The sequence below is a fragment of the Polistes canadensis genome, unplaced genomic scaffold (assembly GCF_001313835.1).
Source record: "Polistes canadensis isolate GaletaPanama2010 unplaced genomic scaffold, ASM131383v1 scaffold_25, whole genome shotgun sequence".
Lineage (NCBI taxonomy): Eukaryota > Metazoa > Arthropoda > Insecta > Hymenoptera > Vespidae > Polistes > Polistes canadensis.
The window spans coordinates 716,376-744,210 of NW_014569572.1; the positions used below are offsets into that span (position 1 = coordinate 716,376).

The 27,835-nt window shown below is 33.4% G+C and overlaps 1 protein-coding gene across 7 annotated transcripts in view; it reads right to left on the reverse strand.

Annotated features, from left to right (window-relative positions):
- The window catches only part of LOC106783794 (glutamate receptor ionotropic, kainate 2), a 79,793-nt gene that overhangs the window by 13,631 nt on the left and 38,327 nt on the right, over positions 1–27,835 (reverse strand). For all 7 annotated transcript variants that reach the window (XM_014742665.1, XM_014742663.1, XM_014742664.1 and 4 more), the window contains exons 5-9: positions 25,520–25,695; positions 25,348–25,401; positions 25,006–25,170; positions 16,111–16,263; positions 157–258 (exon numbers count right to left, since the gene is read on the reverse strand). In XM_014742665.1, the coding sequence (XP_014598151.1) occupies positions 157–258; positions 16,111–16,263; positions 25,006–25,170; positions 25,348–25,401; positions 25,520–25,695 (650 nt within the window). The remainder of the gene's footprint in view (positions 1–156; positions 259–16,110; positions 16,264–25,005; positions 25,171–25,347; positions 25,402–25,519; positions 25,696–27,835) is intronic.

Below are 27,835 nucleotides of genomic sequence, written 5' to 3' on the forward strand. Positions count from 1 at the left end.
ATTCGATAGAAAGTTAAGATATTTATATCACGTCTATGAGATGTTTTCATTGATATGTAAAATATTCATCGCACGGAAAGAAAAATGCATTTTCGTTTATAAAAAGATTTGATGTATTCTCTGTAAAAGGTATTATTCATAATATTATATTCGTACCTTAACCAAGGAATGCTGCTTCAACTTTAGTAAGTCCAATTTAAATTGAATTCTGCGCCCTTCTTTAAATTCTATAGGACCGGAAATTCCTTTCATTTCGACCTGTAATCAAATTGTCCTAAAATGCTATTGCAATTATCCACGGAAAATTTTTTTCTTATAAAAAGAACGTAATAAAAACGTTTGATTCGATCGTCTTTACGTCATCGTGCGAGATACTATTCAAAAAGGACATTTTAAAGCTCATTATACAACATCGAGAGAAAAGTGATTTAACTTTGGACAGTGTAATCGAACCCTAACTCGGATAAGATAGATTCTACTTGAAAGTCGATCAATCTTGAAGCTTCTTTCCAGCTTTCTCTAGTCGTCTACGCTTTTAATCTATGCGAGAAATCGTTTGATTAATTAAAAGACAAAAAAAAAAATAAAAAAGAGAAAGAGAGGGTAAAAAAAGAAAAAAATGATTAGATTTATATTATTAATATTTCCAATCAATTTCCTCGAAATATTTCGAATCACGGGAGTTTTATATTCATATACTCTCTCGTTCGTAAATCGATAAAGCAAAGAAAAACTAACTTCCGTCTTTATTAACGAAATTGTAAAAGTATCTAACGAAGAAACGAGAAGGTTCGTTCAATGTTTATTTAATAGAATAACATATTTCAATCTCGTTTTATATTTGATCAATTAAAAGTATCAGAAATGACGATCCCGTTTTCGTTTACGATAGAAAACTTTGATCTCTCGTTAAAATTTTTTATTATTATATATATATATATATATGTATATCTAACCCCTTGTTGATTTTAAAAGGTAAGTCAAGAAGCAAAATATAATTTTTAGTTATAGAAGTTTTAAAGAGACACAAAACACATGGACGCAAGAAGATACGAATGTCATAAAATAGTTTACGAGTTAGTTTCTCAAAGCACGTAAGAAAGATCAAGCTTATTGTTAGAGTCGTTCGAAGTAGAACGAATAAAATTAAGTGATTGTTGGTTTCAAAGTTTCTTCCTTCCTTTTTGTTTCTTATTTTATTAGTTATCGTCTTAGTTGTCGATCTAACAAAATCATATATATATATAGGTAATACATACACATACGTGTATAGTACTCGTAAATTCTATTGAAGTTAGTTAGAAGAAGCGATAAAAAGCTTTCGTCGAGTTTTCAATGGTAGATAGAGAGAGACAGAGAGAGAGAGGAACGAACGATTTAATTAGAAGAAGAGTAAATGGCCGCGATGTAATCAGCAGTGGAGTTGCTTTAAAATCCGTAAAACTTTTTCAACGGAATAGGGAACGCTCTCGTAGGTTTTACTCTCGTCAGCGACAAAGTCTCTCGTCCTAATTCCAGTTAAAGCGTAAGTTACCACCGATACGTGATACGTGATCGGAATCACATGTAGTTGAAATGATTTGCTGGACATTCGACGACGTACCTTACGGTGGTTTATATGTTTTCAAGGCTCGCACTATTTTCTCTACGTACAATGATCAACGTATATAATATATATGATAGTATTGTATATATATCTAGACACACATAGACACAGAGATCTATATATATATATATACATATGTATATATAATACATATATGGCTAATGCTAACTGCTACCAAACTTTCAGCAGGGATTTTCGTGCACGGCATTTTCTCTTCTCCCATCGAAGGTGATAACAAACATCGTAAATTGAGGAGTTATTTGCTTTAGAGAATAAAAGAGACGGATCCACGATTTTGCCGTTGAAAACGTAATTTATCACCAGAGAAGAAAAAAAACAAATAACAGGTTTTATTTGATAGACACCACCCAACCAGACGTGGAACATCTTTGCTAAGCGTTCGTTTGATGTTATATTTAATAGCACGTAATACGTTTGCTAATTTTTTTTTTTCAAGAAAAAAGAAAGAAAAGGAAAAAGAAATCTAATTATACGAAGGGGACAAAAGTTAAAATAACGATTCCCTAGCGTGATTAGAATTTTTCTCACGTTGAACGATAAGAACAGAATTAAAATGAAGAAGAATAAGAAAGAAATATCAAATCTTCGCGATTATTACTAAATGATAATTGTAAATTGTTATTGGATTGGTCGTATTTTGTTCGATGACGAATTTTCCTACCTTTTGGGTATAAAAAAAGAAAAAACAAAAAACGTTGTTCTAAAATCTCGTACGCTCGTCTTTCGTCGTTCAAACAGACGTTTCTTCTTGAAGAGAGACCAGCAGTTCTATCTTATATCCTTCGCACGCGTACGGAATATAAGAAAAGGGGGAAGTACCTCTCCGCCCCCCTCCCCCGCCACCCCCATGGCTTAAAAACGAAACGCAGAGGATTTTTCCGCGAAGGATTTTACACACAGTCCTCTCCAACTTGTTTTATATACGTGATTCTACTTTGTCTCTTCTTTTTCTTTTTTTTTCTTTTTTAATCCTTTTTTTTTATTTTACTACCCTCATACTCTCGTCTCGCGTTCGCTACGAAATCTGCATCTTTTATTGTTGTTACTACCAGTGGATACTGGCAGTGGTTACTTTTGCTAGCTAATACCGTTATCCTCTTTTGAGCCCTTTCGACGTGACTTCAAGATTCTTCTTTCTTTTGCATTATCCTCGTCACAAGGATTAAATAACCTAATTTTCTTTTTTTTTCTTTTATTTCATTGTCAGACCGATTCTAATACGCCATCGTCGTGTTGAGAATTTTATTAAAATTGTATATAATAAAAACAAAATATCTGTCGAAATTGTACGCTTACATTAGGAGAATGAATTTTTGCGATAGAATAAATGTATGGATGTATATATATATATATATATATATATACTGGGTGACATTCGCGCAAAAGTTAATTTGCAATTAATAAAGATGAATCGTTGAACGTGTGATGATGATGATGATGACATCGCATTTACTTGCTACGCGAAAATGTACTTTATCATTAACTAATACCGTTACAGATGTCAACTCGTGCATATTATTTTAATAAGCTATTTCTTTTACAACCAAAGTTAAAAATATACGAAATGCAATGTGTTTATTTAATTTTTAATGATTGATATTTAATGAAATTATTCGTCTAATTGATTTTTTGACTATTAAATTTATCGACTATCGTTTCGTATGTAAATATTATAATCGATTTTTTTCAAAGAAAAACGAAAGAAAATAATTACTTTTTAATTGATCACCCTTCTTCTATCGTGAATAATTTTCTCTTTGCAAAAAAATTCGCGTATCGATAAGTGAAATAATAATTTCGTTACTTTTATGACCATAGTAAAAGCAATATTATTGATAAGAGATAGGAAGATACGTATTTTTATCTCGCGCGTATGAAAATTAGCTTTTTAATCATGACTATCGAATATTGAATTTCGTTACGTTCGAAATAATAGAGAGAATGTATCCTACTATAATATATATATTATATATATATACATATATATATATATATATATATATATATATTTTCGACGTAGAAAATTCACGGGCAAATTAGCGAGCGTGTAAACCATTCGCTTGGATTCGTGATAGGAACGCACCTATCCTTTCAAAGGTGATAGTATTTCGGTGTTAAAATGAGTGCGAGAGAGAAGAAATGCGAGGAGTATGAATCGTGTCGCGTGAATTTAAATTTACGATTGTGCTTGTCGAAGAACGAATATATATATATATTATATATATATATATATATAATATATGTATATATGTATAATATATATATAATATGTATATATGTGTGTATGTGTATATGACAGAGGGATAGAAAAAAAAAAAATAAAAAGAGGAAAGGGAAAAAAAATAAAAGAGAAGAGAGAACAGGACATCGATCGAAACGTCAATGCGTATGTGAATGTGGTCGGTGAATCGAGTCAAATTGTTCGATGGAATATAGTAGTGTAAAACCACGGGGATTTCCATGAGAAGCAGGTCCCTAAAAACCGCATCGATGATAGCTAATGTTCACCAAGGATCGAAATGGTTGCTCTGCTCTATCGATGATTGTCTTCGTCACTTCTTTTTTTTTTTATTGTTTCCTTTTGCTTTATAACTCGTCACTTTATTTCTTTTTTATTTTATTTATCTATCTCTGTCTATCTTTCTTTCTCTTCCTACAATACAAACTTAATATTAGAAAAGTTTCATTCAAATGAGAGGAACGAACGTCTAATGAAGCAACGAATGAAATAACAAACAATGAGAACTTTTAAGTGACATTTTGTAAAGTTAAGGGTGGGAAGAAATTAGTGTATAAAGGATAAGACGCGTGTATCTGTAAAGTTAGGTAGAACTTGGTATAACATAGTAAGATCGTAAATTAATGTACACTCTCTCACCAACGCAAGCATTGCTGGCCTAGTTTTAAAGTACCGACTTCCGAGCGAATTCGTGTAATAGCCAAGGACAACTTCCCTCCTGTGTTTCGCCTACACGAGTGGTCATTAACTTCCTACCCTCCCCCTTCCCCCTCTCACTCCTCATATAACTCTAGCTGGGATTAAAAAGAAACTACTATGGTTCTGGACGAGGACCGAATTACGAAAACCACCTCGACCGCTTAATTATTCTAACGTTGCTTTCTTTTTTTTTCTTTTTTTTTTAAGTGAAAATTTCTTTACGATCGTTCTGATTTTTTCTTCGAAGAATAAGACCAATTATAATCGAAGAAATTAACTCGACCAATTGGATTTTTGTCATTAATGTTCGATTCGAATAATTAATATATCGAGAAACACGAATGAAAATTAATTTACGAAGTTTAAAAAGCTGATAGTTTGATATAATATCATTTCGATAAATCGATTACAAAAATTTATTTATTATTATTTACATATCGTTATAATAAAACACAATAATAGTCTGTCGCACATTATGTATTGAATATTTGAATAACATTAAAACAGTTAATAACATTTAGATTCTATTATCTTATATCTTAATAAATATGTATGAGAAAAGTGAACAAAGTTATAAGAATTCATTAGATTTACCATGATATTCGAGGGGGCAAGAAGAAAAAAAAGTAAAGAATAGGAAAAGTAAAGGCAGAAGAAGAAGAAGTAGTAGAAGTAGAAGCTCGGTTACTATGAAAATAACATTATGAATGGACATTTGCTTTTGAAAGGAAAGTAGAACAAAATTATCTTATGAATCGTCGGGACTCGATCATTTTTCCTTTATTTCTTTTGCTACGTTTCGATGAAAGCAATTTTGACGAAGTTTCTCCCTTTATCTATCTCTCTCTCTCTCTTTCTTTCTTTCTCTTCTGTGAATGACGAAGGTCGACGAAGGAGAAACGAGTCGTGTTGCGGTGTAAAGAATAAACATCAACAACAATAGTGCTTATCTAGGAAGCGCTTAATTAGCGAAAACCCCAACCTTTCTCTCTTTCTGTCTCGTTTCCACTATCCTATTATCGTACTTCGTGCTTGCACGATTAATCAGACGTCGAGTAGAGACTACCAACCCCCCCCCACTCCTTCTCTATCCTCTTTCACTTCCTTCTCTTCCTTCTCCTCCGCCACAACCACCCACCACCCGATGCTTTTTCCCTTTCACCCTTCTATCTTCCTGCTCTTGCTCGCTTTTCGAGCTTAACATCGATTTTATCTTTTTTTTTGTTTTTTGTTTTTTGCTTTTTGTCGTTTGTTTTATTTTTTCCTCGGCCCGCGTACTTACAAACATGTTTTTTTCTCTGATGCAATAAAAAGAGACCACTCAATTTGCGGATAACACACATGTGCAATTGTCTTTCCGTGACGTGTGTTATCTTTTTTTTTCTGCCCTCCCCTCCCCCACCCCCCTAACACGCATTTTAATTATTTCATTTGATCCTTTGAGGATAAAATTTTTTTATTACGTTCATTATAACAAGGACGACTTTTTATTTTTTGTTTTTTTTTTTTTTTTTCTTTCTTTCCCCTCATTTTTAACAAGGGAAAAGAAAAAAATGTGAGTGTGTTTTTTTTTTTTTTTTTAACTTATGACACTTGGGATTTATTTCTCGGTTAAAAAAGAATTTAGTTAAAATTGTATATTCATCGTCGTCGTCGTCGTCGTCGTCTACGTCGTCTACGTCATTGTCGTCACGGTTTAGCAAATGGAAATAGTTTTTTCTATGGGATTTAAATGAAATTCTTTTTTTTTGCGTACCCAAAAGCTTCGAGAAGTTTTTAATGACCGTCATGAAAATTAATTGCATTGTCTCTTACGTGAGAATCGTATTTAATTAGTGAATAAAAATACGCACGAGTAAATAATATAAAATATAAAAAATTGTCTAGTAAAGGATTGAGAATGTTCGTAGTTATGATGAACGTGTAGTAGGATCGAATGAAAAGTCACTTGGATCACATTTTAAATCTAGATATTCCGAGAACGCGGAATCCGTGGTCTTATACAAGCCGGTTATCGATACTTGAATAGATTGTATTTCTGGTTGTATCGATATTACGTGTATGGCGTGTTCATGGGTTTATCTGCCGTCGAGAACTGCCGCCTGTGATATAATATTTTACGAAGTAGTTTCTCTCTATGACTATATATGCACAAAACTGTATACATGCGATATCAAATCGAATAGCGCTTTCAAAAAATAATAAATAAATAAATAAATAAATAAATAAAAAGCAATGTGTGCAGATAGTACATGCGTTTGAAGTGTAACTCATTTAGTTTCAGTGAGTAATGAGCAGTGATTCGACAGAGATAGCAAATCATTGATCGGTGAATACATACGCGAACGATTATATCGATGAGATAGTAATTGAATTTGATTCGATTCAATTGAGCGATTCATCGAACATCGTCTTAAGCGAGGATTTAGCGATGCGTCGAAATGTACATCAGGGACCACTAACTAACTTAGTTATACCAACGGTAATTTCTACCTTGCCCCGAGTCAGAAGTTTCTACCCCTTAGGTAGGGTTGACGTCTATTTCAAGGAGCTCGATATTCCAGCCGATATATCTCTCGACATTCTAAGGTGGCTATTCTCTATGTAATTGGGATTAAGTTAGCTAGGGAAAGAGGGCCGTCCGTTTTCATAAGGTTTCCTCGTGTACGAGCGATGAACTTGAACGTGCTCGAATCGGTCCGATGCTATTACTAAAACCCCCCATTACCATTATTATTATGATTATAATAACTGAATTGAAAAAAAAAAAATCGATAGAAAAAGAATATTTGAAATATCTAAACGAGGAAGAATGATTTGTGTTCGTGTCTATGGTAAAATGACGCTAATAGCCATATCTATATATCGTCCATTGATGAACGTTATCGTCGGTCGTTCATTCTCTAGCAAGGAACATTATTTATCTGTCGGTCCCTCGCTATTTATGACGTATAAACGTGAGTGCGAATAGCATTTTGGTAACGCGTGTGTTATGCGCGATGCTAATGACAGCCGAGTGACGTTTAGGATACCATTTTGGAAGTTTGCCAATGCATACGAGTTTCCTTCGTCGTCGGTAGTGAATACCGATACTGAGAAAGCTCTTACTAAGCGACATTTCATTTCCTGCATTACACACGTTTACAACTCCTTCCTACGTTTATTAATTTTACATCGAACATACGAGGATCGTTATCAAAACAGTATACACGTGGAACCACCAACAACATGCACATAAGAGACACATTTTACTAACGAATAATAATATACCATCGTATGTGTATAACCATGCACAGTCAGAAATGAATTATAATTTAGAAACGTCACAATCATTCCTAACAAGTATACCAGAGTATTTCCCAAAACCAAGAGAATGCATTGTACCATGGATATTCTTCCATAAGTCCTTTGTGCATAACAAACAGCAGGAAAAGCGTTTTCCCACTTTAACTGTCTCACTTTCCTTGATTCTCTCTCCCAACGTCTACGTTATTGTTTCACGAATGTAGATACTTGTTAACACTGAGCACAAGAGAGAGAGATAGAGATAGAGAGAGATAGGAGAGAAAGTTAGTCCTTCGACCCGTTAATCGCAAGTTTCAACGGAACCCTTGACAAATGGGCTTACCAACGTTACTTGGACCTTCCTTTCTATCTTCCAACGATGTCATTTTGTTCCCTCCTTCCTCCTCATCCTCCTTTCTTTCTCTCTCTCTCTCTCTCACATTCTATCTCGATTTCCTTCTATCCTATTTGACAATTCCGAACGAGAGATAGTCCCGCTTAAGCTGCTTTTAGTCCCCTGGATTTGAAGATGGAAACGTTCGATGATGTCGTTTATATGTTGCGTTACTAAACAGCTAATGTCGATAAGTGCACGCGAATCTACCGCAAAATCTTAATTAATCCAGTTAACTGATTCGTTTAGAATACGTATTTAGAATTTGTTAACAAACGAACGAACGAACGATCGATCGATTTTTTTCTATTCTTTTTGGATTTATAAAACAAAACAACTCAACAATTTTGCTCGATATAAAAAGCATTGGAAATTGTAATACTTTAAACGAGGAATATTTGGACACGAAGAACACAAAATTAATGAAAAGAATGAATATAAAAAAAAAAGAAAAAGAAATGAAATACATACAAGAAGAAAATAGTTACGAAAAGAGGATAACAACATTGTTACAGCAAACAAGCGAATTTGATAACAACGCGCGGCACCCTCTGCCTGTCCCCCTGTCCCCTGCACCCTGTCCTCTCCCCCAATCCTCACAGCTTTGAGATTATCCGTAACTAGAGGTGCAGAGGGACGCGAGAAAAAGGGTTTTGGTTGGTACGAGTTCAGCTACGATAAAAGAGCGGTCGATGCAAAGTTCGAACACCTGTCGATAGAATCGTGGGGATGGGGGAACGGGGATGGAGGCGGTGCTTTTTGTTTTTCTTTTTTCTTTTTTTTCTTTTTATTTTTTTTCCTACCAGACACGTGGGTAGATCGTAAAACGAGTATGCGCGAAATTCCATCGGTAGTGGGATAGGGTCGCGTTTATCGTAAATTTCAAGCATCCTTCTTCCGTAGATTTTTCTGCTTGAATCGAGAACGAGGATAACAAAAAAAAAAAAAAAAGATAAAAATCTATTTCTCTCTACGATCGACAAATTTTGATCCATCGGAGAGAGAAATATATGTAGCCGCGTGTTTATACTTTAACGATTGACGACGTAAAAATTTTTCTTTCCTTCTGTATCATATCATCGTAAAACATATATATGGATATATAAATAAATCATTTTTCCTATTTCTTTTGCTCCCTATCAATTTTTTCCCCCCTAACCCGAGGCGCCCCATAGACGTATACGTTACGTTATATGCATTTGTATTTTATCCTTGTCCACATTTGTTTTATTTTTATTTTCTTTCTTTTTACATTTATTTTGTTGTATTTTGCGAAAAGGAAAACAAAAAAAGGAAAAGGGGGAGAAAAATAAAATAAAAAATATATATATATATGGAGTAGAGGAATACGTATTCACCACCGGAAACGCTACAGGCGGAAAGATTTAAAACGGTTTAAACGGTTTGCATAACGAGAAAACTACGAGAGTAGTTGGGAGAGTAGTATCAGCGTGAGTCAATTTACATGGTTAAAAGGTTAGCCTCGGTGTTATATTCTCTTTCTCTTTCTCTCTCTCTCTTTTTTGCAACCCTTTTCCTATCCACCTCCTGCCTCTTACCGTATCTTTCGCGAAAACAAGGAGAATAGAAGAGGTAGCCGTGTAAATATGTAACTGATGCCAAAGAAGAAGAAGAGTAAACAAAAATTTGCACCTGTGCCAAAATCGACGTATAGCTAGGGAAGATGGTTTAAAGGAAGAAGGAAGGATGACTCGGTTTTAAGAGAATAGAAACGGAGAAAAGGGAAAGAAGGACAAAAAAAGAAAGAGAGAGAGAAAGAGAGAGAGACCAGCTAATCCCGCAATAAACGCGTTTGGAATTACGCCAAGTAGTTTTATGGCTTTCGCGCTATCACAGATATGCTTTTAAATAGAGAGAAAGATAAAGAGAGAAAGAGAGAGAAATAAAGATAGATAGAGACAGAGACAAAGGGGAGAAACAGTATTTACACATAGTAAAATAATATAAAAAGTATGCTTTACAGAGGATTTTCTTCCATTTTCTTTTTTTTTGTATTTATCAGACGTCTACTCGATCAAGATACAATAGTTCTGTAGAATGAAAACCAACACGTTTAAATATCTTTCACAGTTTCTCTCCTTGGTTACCTCAATATGCAACTTCGTAATTATCTAATGGATTCGCAATGGACTACCATACTCATATTCCCTTTATTGTTCCTTTTACTCCTGTATATATTCAATTTCAATACTTCTTTTTCTTCTCTTACATTTATATTAAAGGCTAAAATATCGATATAATAATTCTTGAAAATAGAGATTATATATATTTATACTTGTGTAATACTAATTCGATAATAGATATATTTAAACAAAAAGAGGGGATGCTAATATAATCTATTATCATTTATTAACGATAAGATTATCGACGATTGTGAATGATCGAATGAATAACGGCCCATTAAAAGATGCTAATTTAAACCATTCTCGATTTAACAATGATCAATCATAATTCAGAATCCGGTATTAGATAGGCGCGTTAGTTTGGTATTTGTTCTGGACAATTCTAAAATTCCACGAAGGGTTGGTAAGATGGAAATATCTTGAGTCGATTAGAGCCCTTCGTAGAACTACCAACCGATATTGGAATCTCTCTCTCCCTCTCTCTTTCTCTCTCTCTCTCTTTCATTACGTGCCGGTACGTTATTAAATTAATGCGTGTCAGAGTTTAAGTGTTCTTGGTTTCTTTTTGTCTTCATCGAGGAAACGAACAAGAACGATCTTTAGTCAATATGTTCATTACTATCCTTATTAGATATTACATTCCGTTTCTAGTCGTAAGAACATTGTAAGGATAATGATGATGATGATGATAATGATGATGATGATGATGATGATGGTTTCAACCGATCGTCCTCTCCTCTATCTATTTTTCTTCCATCGTCAGGAATGTTAAATCGTTCATCAACTAAAAGAGTCTTTTTCACGGGATTTCGATTTTAATCCATTCGATCGATTTTTTGTTGTTGCCAAAGGATCGATCGAAAAGAGTAAGACCTTGATCGATGAGTTTTAAAAAGTGTTTTTTTTCATCCTGGCAAATCCGAAAGTGATCGATCGAGCGAACCATTAAAGCGGAGATTACGTTTGATTCTCGATGGGGAAAAGAAAAAAAAAAAGAAAAAAAACGAGTAAAAATTGTACGCAGCAAGGTAGATACGATACGGAAAATTCATTGGTAAACCGGTGGTAGATCTTGTTGAGATAGATATAACACGATCGAACTACGATACTACTCCTAGTTAATCATTTCCTTGGAGAATCATCGAATCGAATAAATTATTATTCGCTACGTTCTTTTCCTAAGGGAATATCAGTTTCTATGTAGGTAACACGTTGATATTCGTGTTTCCTGATAGATTCACAAATTTATAGAGACCCGTAACGTTCTTCAATTAAATGCTAAACGCAATGCAATCTATCATTACACAAGTATTTTCAATTATTCGATAGATAATTATTCAATAGGTATGTATATAGATGCATAATGCATTTTTATTTTCGGTAATTATTATCTTTTCAACGATAATTCAGCAGGATATAGCTCGAAGCATTTTAGTTGAAATTTATTTAATTAAAAATATAATAATTGACATCGTAAAATAAAAAAAAAAGACAAAAAGAGTCTACATTTTCGATCGATAATTTAACTAGAATACATTTCTCAAATTAATAGAGCTTTCAACGATAATGGAACCGTTTCGTGTTATACTTCCCGTCGTTTTTCTTGAAACAACGGATAAAGAAAAGAAAAGAGAAGAAGAAGAAAAAAAATGATAACTATTACCACATTCGCGATCAGAGCAAAACTTGGCGCAAAGTAGAACAAGAGCAAGCAAGCTTCTTTAATAGCAAAAAGGCAACTTAACGTGAGATATATGATATGGATTTACTCGAAGAAGAACGAATGTTCGATAAAGAAGCTGCTACTGCTGCTGTTGCTGCTGCTGCTATGCGTTTTATGTTGGAAACGAAAAGTTGAGAAGTCGAGGTTATATAGAAGAACTTTAGTTCGCATCGAGATATGCGAGAACAGATGCATATGCATGAAAGTGCATTTAAACGGAGGAAAAAATATTACAACCGGGAAGATATTTTTCACGAGTATAAAATATTATATATCCATTTCCTTCTAATATATTATTATTATTATACTTTGCAAATATTTTTGTTTTTCTTCCCTTCTTTTCTTCCTTTTTCTTTTTCCTCTTGGGAAAGGAAAAGAACAAAAATGAAAAAAGAAGAAGTTAATTCTTAAAAAATTAATGACCAGGAAGAAGCGAAAAGGCATATTCTTTAAAAAATAAATACAATTTTTAATTTACATTTATTTCAAAGAGTTATGCGAATTTAAATTTGCATTTTTTCAATACATATTACTCTAAATATATATCCGATGATAATCGTATATTCTGACAATTAAATAAGAGACACTTATTGCAAATGGAAGATAATATTAAATCGTAACACGTGTATTTCAATGTTTGATGATCTACGAAATGTTTTTTCCCCTTCGGTAGATGACCACCACTAGGAACACGGAAATGGTTGACCCGCTTGAAATTGCATTTATGTATCGACTTTCCCTACCTTCTATACTTTCCAAATAGTACGCAATCCATCCGGACGGTTATGGGAGCGCATATTTTCCCCCTTCCCCCTAACCCCCTTCATTCTATTTATTTCTCTTTTTTCTTTTTATGCACGTGAAAAAAAATAAAAATATGATTTCCGTTCTTTGTTCAGTTTCCCCACTCGTAGCAATAAAATTTATTCTGTTATCGGAAAGAAACGAGAGAGAAAGAGAAAGAGAGAGAGAACAGAAAAAAGAAAAGAGATTATAACACAAACCGGTACAATCTGTATTTTCCATTCTTTTTCCGTTTCTTCGAGTCATGCAAACTTTGCAAATCTCTCGCGTTAGGAAAATATAATAGAGAGCTAACGTATGAAATTCAAGAATGGGGAAAAGAAAAAGAGAGAGAAAAAAAAAAACAAGGAAGAAAAAAGAATTTTTTAATATAAATCGTTAAAATACGTATTTCCTTTCTTACGTAGAAAATTCCTTTATCGATTTTCTAAGTCACGAGAATGTGCTTTTTGTAACAGATCTCAATTGTGAAAGGGAAAACAGGTAAAGGGGAAATGTATGAAATTCTTCTTGCTTAACGAATTCCATTAAAGCACCAAGTCGTAAAGCGTATACATTTACGGATACACACGTATGTCAGATTTTACGTCTCTATAACTTTTCTCTCGTTCGTCCGAAAATTTGCGTAACTATCAAGAAACGCATTTCGATATGTCGAAAAATACGGAACGTCAGAGGATTGGAATTTATCTCGGGAATATTTGAAAATTCGTAATAACTCGCGAATCTTATTTTTTGGTTTCGAATAGATTTACGATTATCGGTCAGATATCGTATCGAGAGTGATTAGAAAATAAAATCAAAAGGAAAAATAAAAGTGTTGGAAGTTAGGTACAGGTTGAACAACGAAAGAAAACGAAATGTGGAAAACGGTCGTTAAATCGGATAGGAAAAAGCGCAATGTCACGGAAAGATATGTGATTTCTGTTCGTGGCAGCTTTGAAAACCGTTCATCACGGTATTAAACAATTTATCCACGGGAAACTGTCGCACAGCACGTCGCACCATACTTCGCGAGTACGAACCGTTGATTGAAATTTATTAGAAGTTACTTTTTTTTTTCTGTTTGTTCGTTCTTTATTTTTTTTTTGGTCGGTCGTTGCGATTTTTCGTTCGTTTTCAAGAAAAAACCGGACCCCCCCCCCACTCCCGTCGCTGTCAATTTCGAAATCCCATACGCGAGGCCATAATTCTTTTAGAAACAATTTTTGGTTTTGTTTTGTTTTGTCTTGTCCGAAGATTGCGCGCAAATTTTTGTTATACGTTGTGAATTAAAATTTAGCAAATTATTTTACGTTTAATATCGTATTTGATTTTTTTTTTCATTAATTATTATTAAAAACAAATCTCTCGTTAATTTTTTCGATATACTATTCGCTAAGTCATAACTTTTGACGAGAATTGGGGAAATTCGTTATTCAATGTAAATTTAATAATTGCTATTATATTTCGGATACTTTTTGTTAAACAATTTAAGCGCGAATTTGTTATTTTTTTTTTCGTTCGATTCTTTAAAACTCGAGACACATGAATTTTCTCCAACGAAGCAAGAAGGAACAATATTTCTTGTCACAATCACTCCTCCCCACGATTGCTTTCCTATCTTTCTTTTTATCTTTTTTTTTTGCCCCTTTCTTTTGTATCTTTTCGATTCGTTGTCCGTTCCCCATCGTTCTGTCGTATCAAATATTTGTCCGCAAGGGAACTAACCCAGTATCCAAGATTCGATGTGTCTCTTAACGTTCGTTTCATCTTTTTCTAGTTTTTGAAGGTTTGGATAAAAGTTACGACGAAAAAGAAGAAGAAGAAGAAGAAGAGGAAGAAGAAGAAGAAGAAGAAGAAAAAAAGATAAAAAGAGTAAGTCAATTTTCGTCAATCGAAGAGAAAGTATATTACATACTGAATACTATTCAATGACGGTATACGTCGTTCGGTAAATATATGCAAAAGATGTTCAGATAGATAAGAAAAAAAAGTTGGAAAAATATAGTAACTCTTGTCAAGTTTCCAACATCTTTTAGAAAGAAGGAACGGACGGAACGATCTATCAATTGGAATTCAGAACGCTCATCTATGAAGTTCATGGGGAACGTTTGGTAAGTACAAAATTTTATTGGGAAAAGTCGAAGGAAAAAATCGTTGAAAATATTTCCGAAGTTCTTTTCTTTTTTTTTTTTCTTTCTTTTAAAAGATAATATCGCGAAGAAAATATTTAATAGTATTATTAAAGGGCTACAGAATAAAAATAAACTATAGTTTAATAAAAAAAAAAAATATGAAAGCAGAAGCACACCGAAAGATATCGTCGTTGAATTTAGAATGATTTTAAGAATTAGTATGTCTCTCTCGTTTTTCGTCGAAAGTTTGAAGACACTGGCGATAGTTCGACCGAAGGAAAGAATTTGGAAACTTCTTAGAAAATAAAAGTCTCGATGATCCACCCCTTTGGAGAAGCTCGTTGATTTTTTAAAAAGTATCAGTATTTTCTAAAGGTGTCGAAGGATGATATAGTATTAAAAGAATCACGAGTTTTAGAAAGGGGAATGTTCGTTTGTCCAAACGATCGGTGATTGAACCATAAAAGGAAGGGGAGAGAAAACAAAAGACGATCAAAATAAAAATAAATAAAAAACGAAAGAAAAACCGAACGAACGTGTAAACGAATAACAGGTCTCTCAGGGTTCAATGCACCTAGTCGAATTTACGCTCTATCTGTCAACCAATCCTCGAATAAAAAACAAAATTCGCAATAGTGTGTGTTCAAGATAAACGTTTCAAGTCTTAAAAATTAAGAATCAAATGTAAAAATGTAAGATATTAATAATATAATTAGTAAGAGATATATAATATGATATAAGATAAAATAATATAACGTATTCGTAATTTATATTACGAATATTTGAATGAAATGTTTTCTATGTTAATTATGTTTACGTTATAACATTTTCAACGTTCATAGGGATTAAAGCACACAAACTCTCATTCGAACAATTTCTATTTAAAGTTCCTAGAATATATCTAATCAAAGTTATATAATTATAATATATCTATATATAAAGAGTTTGAAATATCTGTAAATGTATGCTTGAATTACTTTTTAATCAGAGATAGCAACGGAAGTTAATTTTTGATTTCTCTTCTCTTTACAATTTTAAAAACGATTGGAACGAATAAAGATTTATCAAGAAGACTTACGGAATTGATGTAATTAATAAGAGACAATCCACCATCCCAGGGATGTTCGAGCTCGCAGGAAATATTGGCAGGCCTCAAAGCGTGCGATTGTTCAAGAGTCCTTAAACCCACTGCGAAAACTTGTACACTGTCGTACATTAAAGCTGGTTCCGCCTGAAATAATAAAAACAACTTAATCGATGTACAATATTATCCCGGATAAAACGTAATATTGTTTATTTATTTTTATTTTCAATGGAAACCAATTCGAAAAATGATTGGGAAAACAAACTAGTGTCGATAATTTGTGTGTGTGTTTTCGACAATTATTCCTTTTCATCGAAACGTCGAATGTCGAGTATAACGGAAGTTTTAATTAGTAACTTTTCCCAAAAACAAATCGAAAATAACTATAAATTTTGAAATTTTTCCACATGGAAAATAGTTCGCATTACTTTATACAACGGCGGCATTCCTTCTCTCATTTCAACCTTTCTCACTTTGGCGTTTCATTGTGCGAATGTCCAACCCTGTTTTCTCTTGATTTTCATGCAACCGCTACAGAACGATGAGCAAAAGAAGAAAGTAGAAAAATATGAAAGGCTATAAAAAGCAATGTCGGTAGTCAGGGTCTGCATGCAAAAGTACATTACATTCAACGTTGTATCGTGTTCTGTTTCGGTTGCATCTGCTTGTGGTACCGGCTGGGCACTTTGCTTTTATGTTCTCGCAGTATTCGAGTTCTCGATTTGATCTTTCTACACAATAGCAAAGTACATATTTTTTTTTCCCCACTTTTTACATTTATTCTTTATCATGTGAATTTGTTCAACTTAAGAATTACTATCTATAATTAAATAACATTGATAAAGAAGAAGATGAAAAAGGGGAGGGGAAGGGTGGGTATGAAAAGAAAACTTTTAAACATCAACAATCAAATGCTATTGAAATTTAAACTTAAGTAAATTTATGCATACATTTCCAACCGATTTCAACACTTCTGACAATTTAACTATCTTTGTCTCAAATTTCTCTACCTGAGAGAAATTCAATCTATCTTGATAAGAGAACGAAGCAATTAATTTTGCATACTCGTTACTTCCATCATTGTGTTGACAAGTTTTAGTATTAACCGTACAGGTTATACGATATTCCGTTATTACAACTGGACAAAATTATGAATAATGATTGTTAATGTATTCAAATGTAATGTTATTACGTATTAGTTGAAGCAATTACGATGAATAAATGAAAATAAAAATTAAAACAAATCAAATCAAATCAAATCAAATCAAATAGAATCGTATCAAATCAAATCAAATCAGATCAAATCAAATCAAACGAAATGAAAACGGGTGCAGTCATCGATCTACCTTTGATCGTATCGAATATTGTAATGCGATAATTGAGTGCCCACGAATAATATCGATCCGAACTTTACCTGATTATATTCGAAGTCTGTTATTGACAGATATTTTCGAGATGATATACCCACCGCCCGCCCCCCACCTCATGTTAGTCGTCGACGTGACATTGGCAGGAGCTTATTTTTATTAAAAAAAACGAAAAGCTTGACACGTGATTACAAGTCGCGAGACTTCGTGTTACTCATCATATTCGTTAAATGAATTACTTTCGACAACGTAGAAAGTACACAATGGAGACAAGTTGAAAAAGATGTTTCCCTCAGTTTGTCTTTCGCAAATACATCTCTAGCGTTCGTGATTGTCTCGTAGTGATAATGTAAAATGTGCTAGATTCCCCTGAGAGTCTGTGTACATATATGCAATTGTATTTTTCTGAAAAAAAAATAAAGGAATATAAAACTAATCCGAGTTGGTATCTCTTTCATTGTTTCATTTTTGTATTATTTTTATATTATTTTTATATTATTCATTAATTAAAACAACAAAATTTTCTTTATGATTAAATCATAATTCACATTTACATGATGAGCATACGTAACTCAAAACCAAACAAAAATTCATTGGAATGGTGTTATGGTAATAGAATCTTTATATATTTAAAATAAATAGAAATTAAAAAATATACAAAATATTATTTAAAATATTACAAAAATTAAGATAGAATTGCTTGTATGTATATGATTATGTACAGACCTTTGATGAAGTTACAAAATAATACAAAAGCATTATCAGGAATCTCTTAACTTTCCAAAAGTTATGATAGTTGCTGGTCGTGGTACGTGTATGCTATACCAAGTTAATTAAAGCGTGCTTCTAATTGGACCAAGTTTACTGTAACAGGACAAAGTTTCAGCTTTTGCGTGTCTCTCACGATCGATTCACGCGAACTGAACAAGTATAGAGAGAAAAAGAGATAGAAAGAGAAAGAGAGAGAGAGAGAGAGAGAGACATTTTCCTTTCCGATTGTTGCGTGCAATGAGTAACAATGAATTTAACTGAAACTTTGTTAAAGTTAAATACATACTAACTACGTTTGATAGATAAGTATATACAATATTCTTCTTCATCCGGCAAGTCAAAGATTCTCTTACAGAACTTCGAATTCGCATAAAATGTAAAGTATGGCATTCCATGACAAATGAAATAAGTTTCATCATAGTCGAATGAGTGATTTTCGTTAACGGGTCATTGAAACATAACTCGACGTTTAGATAAATGTGTAACTTTGTTGAAGAACTTTAAACAAAAGATCTCTAGAATCGGTACGATCAAGGACGAGCTTAATAATAGCAATTAATTCGTCCTGGAGGGTTGGCACGGTGTTCGGTAAATTGGACAACTGGTCTATACACACCAGGAAGAATCGATGTACACGAGTTCCGAGTATCCCGTTAATTGCCTTACGCTTGGTTTAGTTGGGGGAATACGCGTCGAATGGATAGATGGTTAGAGAAAGACAGAAAGATGGGGAGAGGGTGGGTGGGAGGAAAGTACGAGGTGAGAGGGAAAGGGGAAGATTTAAGAGAGACGGTCGTATTCCTACCACCTCCTCCTTTTACCACAGCAAATTTTGCGAGAACAAATAATAGGAAGAACGGTTTAAAGTAATTGTAACTTTATGATATATTATCGAATATTTTGTATCTTTTTATTATTATTATTATTTTTTTTCTCTTTTTTTTGTTTCTTTCTAATATGAGTTCGTCAACCTTTACTCCTTTATTATACTTTTTTCTCGATATATATGGTGATTCTTGTAAGTGGGACATGCCACTGTTATTTATTTATAGAATAATAACGATAGAAAATATCAAATATCATGTAAAGTATTGACAATATTGATGATATTGGATTAGTACCTTTATACGTAGAATAAAAAAAAAAAAGGAAAAAGTTGAATTGTGCATTAGAGAACAAAGTGCAATTGCATTTGATAATTGTGTTGTAATATTTTTCCCCTCTATCATTTTGTTTTTATTTTTATTTAATAAAGAACAGTAGCCTGTTTCAGTTCCAAGAATTATCCTTTATACTTGTATACACATATGTATATAAATATATATGTTACTTCACGTAAGAGAAGTTTATTAAAAGTGACGGTTTTTACAGGAACCAGTCCCGTTGTCCATCTGGATTGACTCGATGGTAAGTAATTAGCATTTAAAACGAAATGTAAATGATTCCGGCTAACTCTGTAATACAGATTTTCTCTTTTTCAAACTTATTTCTCACCTTTCTGCTTTGCCATTCTTTACGTCAGAATAAAAAACAGTATTTATTATACGCATTAATATTTTCTTATACAATACATTCTTTACGTTCTCATGGTATTATTTTTAAAGATTTTTAAAACAATATGCAAAAAAGATTTCTTAACACGATATAACCCACTGTGTTTGATTTAAATCGAAAGACAAATATCGACGTACAAAAAATAAAACTTTTTTTACTACTCGTCGATGACGAAAAAAAAAGAAGAAAAAGAACTTTGTTCGAGAACGTTTTATCTTATCGACTTGGTAAAGGAAGATAGGGTAAACCGAAAGAGTTAGAGCTATCGTTTAAATTTTTAAAGTCCACTCCTGCCCTATCGAAATCTCGAGCATACTTTGGTTAAATTATTGACGGTACCGAGTGGGTACTTCCAAGTCAGATTCAGAATCTGCACGTGTCCTTACTAAATAATTCTTACAATTCTATTGACTTAAAACGACGACATTTTTCATCCCAACACCCCCCCTGACCCCTCTCCCAAACTCTTCCCCCTCAACTCGATCAAATATTTCTTATAAGAAAAACACAAAAGCACATGGTAAAGAAAATATGCGCGAAAAGAAATCTTTCGAAAGTGAAAATGAAAGTAAAAGGGAAACGGGGGGGAAAAGAAAGTCAAATAAAAAAAAAAATAAAACGAGCGGGGAGGATTCGGATATCGGTGAAACCATAATTGATTTATACGAGTCGAAAAGTAAGTGTGCGAGCACATGTGTGTGCATGTGTGTGTATTTGAGGGTGAAGTTTTCGCGTAGAGTTTTCTCAACGTTCAGGAAGCGACTTTAGTCAGGCAAAAGCAACCCGTCTCTGGGACGCCTATCGCCACGGACAAATAAAATAATAAAACCGTTTGGTAGGAAGAGGAGGACGAGATAGTCTGATTTATGGCGCCAACAGCCAAAGGTTATCCACCATGGCGCAGGGAATTCGGTGATTCATTGGTCGCTCGGATTGGATAGGGATGCCTGCTGCTTGCTTGCTTCCTTGCTTCCTTGCTTGCTTGCTTGCTTGCTTGCTTGCCTGCCTGCTGGAACGAATTCATTTAAAGATCATAGAGAGTTCACTTCACTTCTCTTCAGTTCACTTCTGTTCTGAAAATGGGAAACGTATTCACTCGTCAAAGATTTCTCTTTCCCTATTTCTTTCGTCGTAATTAAAACACGATTATTAAATTCTATCCTATTCTTTGGCCCCCACATTTTTCGGAATGTTTTAATTATTTTTCTTTTGAAAAAAGAAAAAAAGAAGAAAAATATGATTCGATATCAAAAAGATAATTATTGGTTGTTCCATAAGAGTGTAATAGATACAAGGTTGCAATAGACATTTTTGTGATATTTCTCATACGTTCATATTTTATTTCCTTCTATTATGATTTTTTCCTTTTTTCTTTTTTAAGATTAAAGATCGCAGTAGTCCTTCTCTTAATCGTCCACATTTCTTTTCAAGATTCGCACAAAAACAGGATAAGTTACGCTTATCTAGCAAACGCATCTCTCTAAAGATGCCTCTTTATCCCTTATACTTTCCCTTTCCTTCTTACTGTATATATATATATACATACATATAAATTTTTTGTTTTCTTTACTTTCTTTTTACTCCCCTTTCTTTCAACTTTGCTTTCTTTAGTTTCCTCGGTAATGTAACGACGTTGATTGCGAGTGAACTTCTTGCTAGACGCTTTGGTATCGTTAAGTTAAAGCGGTCGCTTAGCTTGTTTCTTTATATACATATATACACATACACAACACATACAGGACTAAACGAAAGAAGAAAAAGTCAGTGCTTGATGGAACTTAGAAGAAGTACCTAAGTGGTGTGCGTAAAACGGCCATGGGGGAATGCGTTTCCTGACTAAAACTGTGATTTCGTATCGTACTCGAAGGAGTCCTTCTCGTAAAAGGACAAACTTCGTCTACTTTCTCATTCACCATCATATCGGTTTTTTATTTCGAAGATAAAGAATCCCCCGTTAGTCTACGTAATTTATCTTTTCAAGTTTTACCTATTCGTAACTATCGAAAATAATAACATTACTTTTTCCCTTCCTTTCTATCATATTATATTTGACTTATTGTTGTTAATGCATAAAATAATCTCGCGTTTTAAAAGTAGAATAACAAAAGAAAAATGCGAAGGCAAATTTTTCACGAGTCTACCGACATGAAATATGAACAATTGTAACGTTCGCTTTAGCGAGTAAAAAATGAATAATTTAAAACAATTTTTATTTGTTTGATTAATTTTTAATTTTAAACGCGTTTTCATATGTAAGAATGCAATGTAAGGATAAGAAGTGTAATATATAATATGGATGGAAAACTTTGTTATTCTTAGTACCTTTCATACTTTTATCAGTTTTTTTTTTCAAAAGAAAAATATACAATCCAGTTATATTTTCTTCTTTTCTTCTTTTTTTTCCCCTCTCTCTATATCTCTCTTTCTCTTGTCCTTTCCCTGCTTCATATCTTTACTTTCTTTCTACATTTCTACTCTTTCACATTTTCTCCTTTTTTTTTTTTGTTTTTCTCTTTTTTATTACAAAAACATTTTGTTATTCCGTACGCGCCGCTTTGTTCCTATTATTCTTCGTAAACACATTTTCTATCCTAAAGCAAACTTTGTACGTCGTTTCTCTTCCCCCCCCCCCCCGTCCCATCCCGATCCCTCCCCGATGCCCTACGTCGTAGCATTGTAAACTTTTCACTTCGTTTTAGATCATCAAGCTCGCGTAAAATGTTAAGACAACGATTACCTACCTCGCTAGTTGTGTTGCGAGGTAATAAACATAACGGAAGTACATTTTTTTTATACTACACTTTTTTAAGTTTCATAATTTATTATAACTCTTCTTGTTTAGACTTAACTGTGACGCATATGCGATTAAATGTATTTCAATTTTTTTTATCTTTTCACATTTATTTTAATTAGCATTAATTTAAAACAAATTCGCAGATGACAAGTAGTAATAACTGTTTTTGCAATAATTAATAATAATTTTGTGTTATATTATAAAAATAAAAGGTTTGCTGCTTTTCGTCGAGAATTATTCTTTTCGATTAATAATAATAATGTTCCTTTACAAAGTAATTTACGATAATGGACTCTTAACTCAAGTTCATATTAATTCGATTTGTTTTCCGCAAACTCGACGATTTGTACCGAAATCGATAAAAAAAAAATGTCAATTGTAATTTCATTCTCTTTCTCTCTCCTCTCTCTGTTTTGCTTTCCTACGTAAAAACGACTAGAATCGTAATAAAGTTAGTTTACTTGTTAATAATTAATCGAATATTATATTTACATAAGAGTATACGAGAAATAAATTATCCTCGTGATTATTCTTGTTAATGTTTAAACACGATAAAATATATATTTGTAATATATTATAATATAATGAAATATTCGATACGATACGATAATAATTTCGAATTACAAAAATTACTTATATCGTGCTTTTCAAAAAAAAAAAAAAAAGAAAGCTACTGATCCAAACGTCGATTGAATGTTAACCGATTTTATGAAGGTAAAAAGATGATGATAGTTTGTAACGATCGAGGATTTTCGTAAAATGAATGACTAGATATTCTCCGAATACTATTCGGCTTCTACGGATATGAAATGGGAGCATGGCCAAACTAAAAGAGAAAGAGAAAGAGAAAGAGAGAGAGAGTCTTCCTTTTAGCTCGAACTAAACCCGATTTATGCAATTACGTGCGATGAATTTTTCTCGACAAGAACAGGGGGAAAGGATCCGTAATATGAACACGCAGGACCAAAGTATCCTTACGTAATATTTGTTAATATATAGGAAGAAAACCGGCCTTGTGACCGTTCCAAAAAAGAAACGAGTGAATAAATAAAAAAAAAAAAAAGAAAAAGAATAAGAAGAAAAGCGACAAAATTTCGACCGTATAATCTACTCATCGCGCGTGAATCATAATATATCTGTACAAGCTTCTCATCCAATTTCTATGCAGATTAGAACGTTTTTCTAAAGAAAAAACTATCCTCCCAAAAAATTGTCCAACCTTATACCACCATCTACGATCTTATAATCGCGTAACTATGAGAAAGAAAGCTATAACATTGACGTATATATTATAATAATAATAATAATATATATCTTCCTATACCTGATCTCTTACCTAGATTGGAAGTAAAACGAGAATTTGATTAGTCGACAAAATATTTCAAATTAATAGATATATTTTTCTTTTTCTTCTTAAGCCACGTTACAAGATGAAGAGGAAGAAGAAGAAAAAGAAATATTGAACAAACATTTCGTTGAAAATGTACAACTTCAATATTGATTAATATTTTCGAAGCGTTATACCAGCAGATTTTGAAAAATATTTTTTAATCGCGACGTAGGAAACAAAATTGTTACTTTTAAGAACAAAAAGATCAAGCGTTAAGTTAAACCATAATTTATCCTTTTTCAAGTAAAATCCCCGTGACGAGGGAATAATAAACGTCGTTTAAAAAAGCTCGAAAGACTCGATTGTCGTAAAAAACATTTCGTATAATTCTAATAACACGATATTATTCGAGAAACGTTGTTGGTCATTGCTATAAACGTGTCGTCGTGTTACACTCATTGTCGTCGTCGCTTCGAGCAACTTTTATTATTATTATTATAATTATTATTATTATTTTTCACGCTGTGCAATTTCATTTTTCCATTATATTCTTTTTGTTCAGAGAGGGAGAGAGAAAGAGACCCAATAAAGTTATCCGCGCGTATAACGTTAGCGCGAATAAAACGATATGCTATAATATCAAATGAAACTATATACTTATTGTTAGTTATTTGTTGAAGAATAAATTGAATTTCTTTTTCTTCTTCTTCTTCTTCGAGTTAGTCATTTATTATTTTTGAAAATGTTCATGCCAATTTGTACAATCAGTGATACATGCACTAAAACTGTGTACAACAAATGTTCCAATTAAATCATATCATTGAAATTTGCATTTTTCTTCCGGCGAAATAAAAATCTAGGAATTCGAGCGATTTTCTTTTTCCGATGGTAAAACACATTCGGAAAATACGATACTCTCGTGAACGTGTTAAATAAATATATATATATATATATATATATATATATATATGTACTTTTTTTTTATCTTGTGAAATAGATCGTGAAAATATTCTAGATTTTATATAAAAGCAAGCGACGATATCTACGTGAGAGATAAGCAATCGTATACTCACCTGAATAACTTTCGACTTATTCAGAATCGTATTTCCGGCTGGCTGATAACGTTCCATATCCCTGAGGATGCCTCGCACCCCCACGTCATCGGCGTCGACCAAACGGAAGGCAGTGATATTGACGAAATTGTACTTGAAATCTTCGAGGTCGAAAGTCTCGATATCCTTTACGCCACGTGGAAAAGAAGTTGCACGAGAAAAAGAAATAAGAAAAACGGGACTTAAATAAAAAAAATCCCCCAAAAAAAAAACCTTCTTCTTACATGACTTTTGCATTATCCACCCCCTATCCCCCCGTCCACCTACCCTTCGTCAAAGTACTTTTAAGTTAATATTACTTACGAAAGTCGTAAAGAGGTAGTGATACTTGTAATCGTTCATCTGGAGCTGTAATATCTGTAAAAATTGCGAATAAATGATAAGTTTTAAAAATGTAAAAGAGAGAGAGAGAGAGAGAGAGAGAGAGAGAGAGAATGTAAGCCGTTTAAATCGACAAATGTTTTTTCCCTTTTACCTTTCGTAAAAAGTGATGCATGTGATCCGGTCTCGTATCCACGATGAGATTTCGAATTTCCTTGCTTTTCATCTCGGACAAGACTTGACTGTAAGAGTCTGGGTCGGCTTGTCTGAGATGAACTTCCATCTCGCAAGATTTGGGCGATCTCACGAGTTCACGTAACTTCACCAATCCTGAAACACGTTTGAACTTTTACTTGATTGATCGATTTTTATTTTTTATTTTTTTCTCTTCTCGTCAAATTGTACTTTTTAAGATAATTTTTTTCTTTTTTTTTTTTTTTTTTCAAATCTTTCGCGAACGATTGAGATAAACTCGTTGAACATTCGAAAGAGTACGCGAATTTTGTGGTTTTCTCTCCGAACGAATAAAATCACCCTTAAAGAAAAGAAAAAAAAAGATAGTTTACGAATCACCAGAAGTAATAATTTAGTCTACGGGTTCAGAGGTGTGTAACAGAAACGAACAATGAGATTTCACCGTATACGGATCGGTTGGGCGTGTATGAAAGCGTGATGAACTTTGAATAGATAAAATATTAAAGTTTCGAGGTCTATTACGGTTGAGAGAAAGAGAAAGGGGTTAAAAATTTATGCATAAACTTGTACCATATCAAAACCTTGCACCACATTCACAATGAAACGAAATATTTAACGCGTGTCATTTTACGGGGACAATCTTGAAGCTTACTTTCTCTTTCTCGTGCCATTTTAAATAATAGAGATATGCTAAGGGGGTAAATACAAAAGAAAAAAAAAAGGAAAAAAACAAGAAAAAAGAGAGAATGAATGAGACAAGAAAGAAGTGTGCGCTCGTGTGTGTATGTATATTTGGTGTAGTAGTTCAATAATTGGTCGTCTATTATTAGCTCGTTCGGTTTAATGGGGACCGAAACCCGTGAATCGCGCTACCCGATGAAATCAATACTTTGCAGTGCCTGAGTAATCAAGGTATCATCTCGACTTGTGGGTCTTCCCCTAGGTTCGAGTTCGTTCGCATCCAAGTTCCTGCGAGAGTTTCGCCACTCACTCTCACTCCTCTTTCTCTCTCCCACACTCACTCTCTCTTACAAGTCTCCCTAGTCGTTTCCAGGAAGGAAGTAGATCCAGGATAACTCAACTCGTCGCAAGTCTTACTTTCATCTCCTTCCTATTTCCTTATTCTCTATCTCTCTCTTTCTATTTTCAACCCTCGCGTTTCTACTTACTCGACAACCCCACTCCACCCCATCCCACCTCCTACTTTCCCCTCGCAAACATCGAAGGATCGCACGACATCGAATACGATCTCTTCCGCTTCTCCCGGTGGACAAGAACATCCGAAGTCAAGCTAATCTTTCAAGGTAAACGTCGACGGCGCAAACGAAACCCTGATGGATCTTCTAAATCCCCGTTCGAAAGCGTATTACGTTATCTCTACGTCTAACGTCTCTATTTCCCTCTCTTTCTCTCTTTCTCTCTCGTAGTTGTATCCACATATCGAAATCTACGAAACTACTAAGCCCACAACCACCCACTTCCTACCTATTCCACTCCCCCCAAAAAAACCCTTTCTATCCAACCAACAACTCTTCAATATATTATATATAAATATTTCTCTTTCTCTTTTACTTTTTCTTTTCCTTCAGATGAATAAACATCGCGTCTATCAATCTTTTTAAATAAACTCATCACGCGCACGTAGACGCGATCGTTTTTTATTCTTGATAAAGTGGTGAGGGGAGAAGAAGAAAGAGGAAGAGGGAGGGAGGGAGGGAGGGTGGAGAAATAATAAGCCAGTTTGTTAGCGTAATAATTAATTACCAAATTAAAGTTGGAATATTTTTGTTCACGTCGTGAAATACTTTTTCTACATAAGTCTCCATCCCTTTCTTTTTTTTCTTTTTTTTTGTTCTTCTTGCGGTGTACTGTACAAAATATAAGTAAATTCATCATCCTGCTCTAACTTTAGACATTCGTGTATTACTCTTCCCCTTTTTCTTTTCTTTTCTTTCTCTTTCTTTCTTTCTTGTTCTATTTTAAACGAATAACTTTTTCGGGATTACTTCGTTAACGCGCACGAACGAGTTTTATCCGTTATAGCTCATAACAGAGGAATATATTGTACGTCTATGATAATTCTAATTATCTGTCATCATTCGAGAGAAAAAGTGACTTTAACAAATGACCGAGGATGACAAACAAAAAAGAAAAAAGAAAAAAAATCCTCGAGCACGTTGTGAAACGTACAAAATTTGGATTACAAATTTACAACATAAATATTAAAATGAAAGGAATATCAAATTTATTTGAAAAGTGGATAACAATGTAGGAT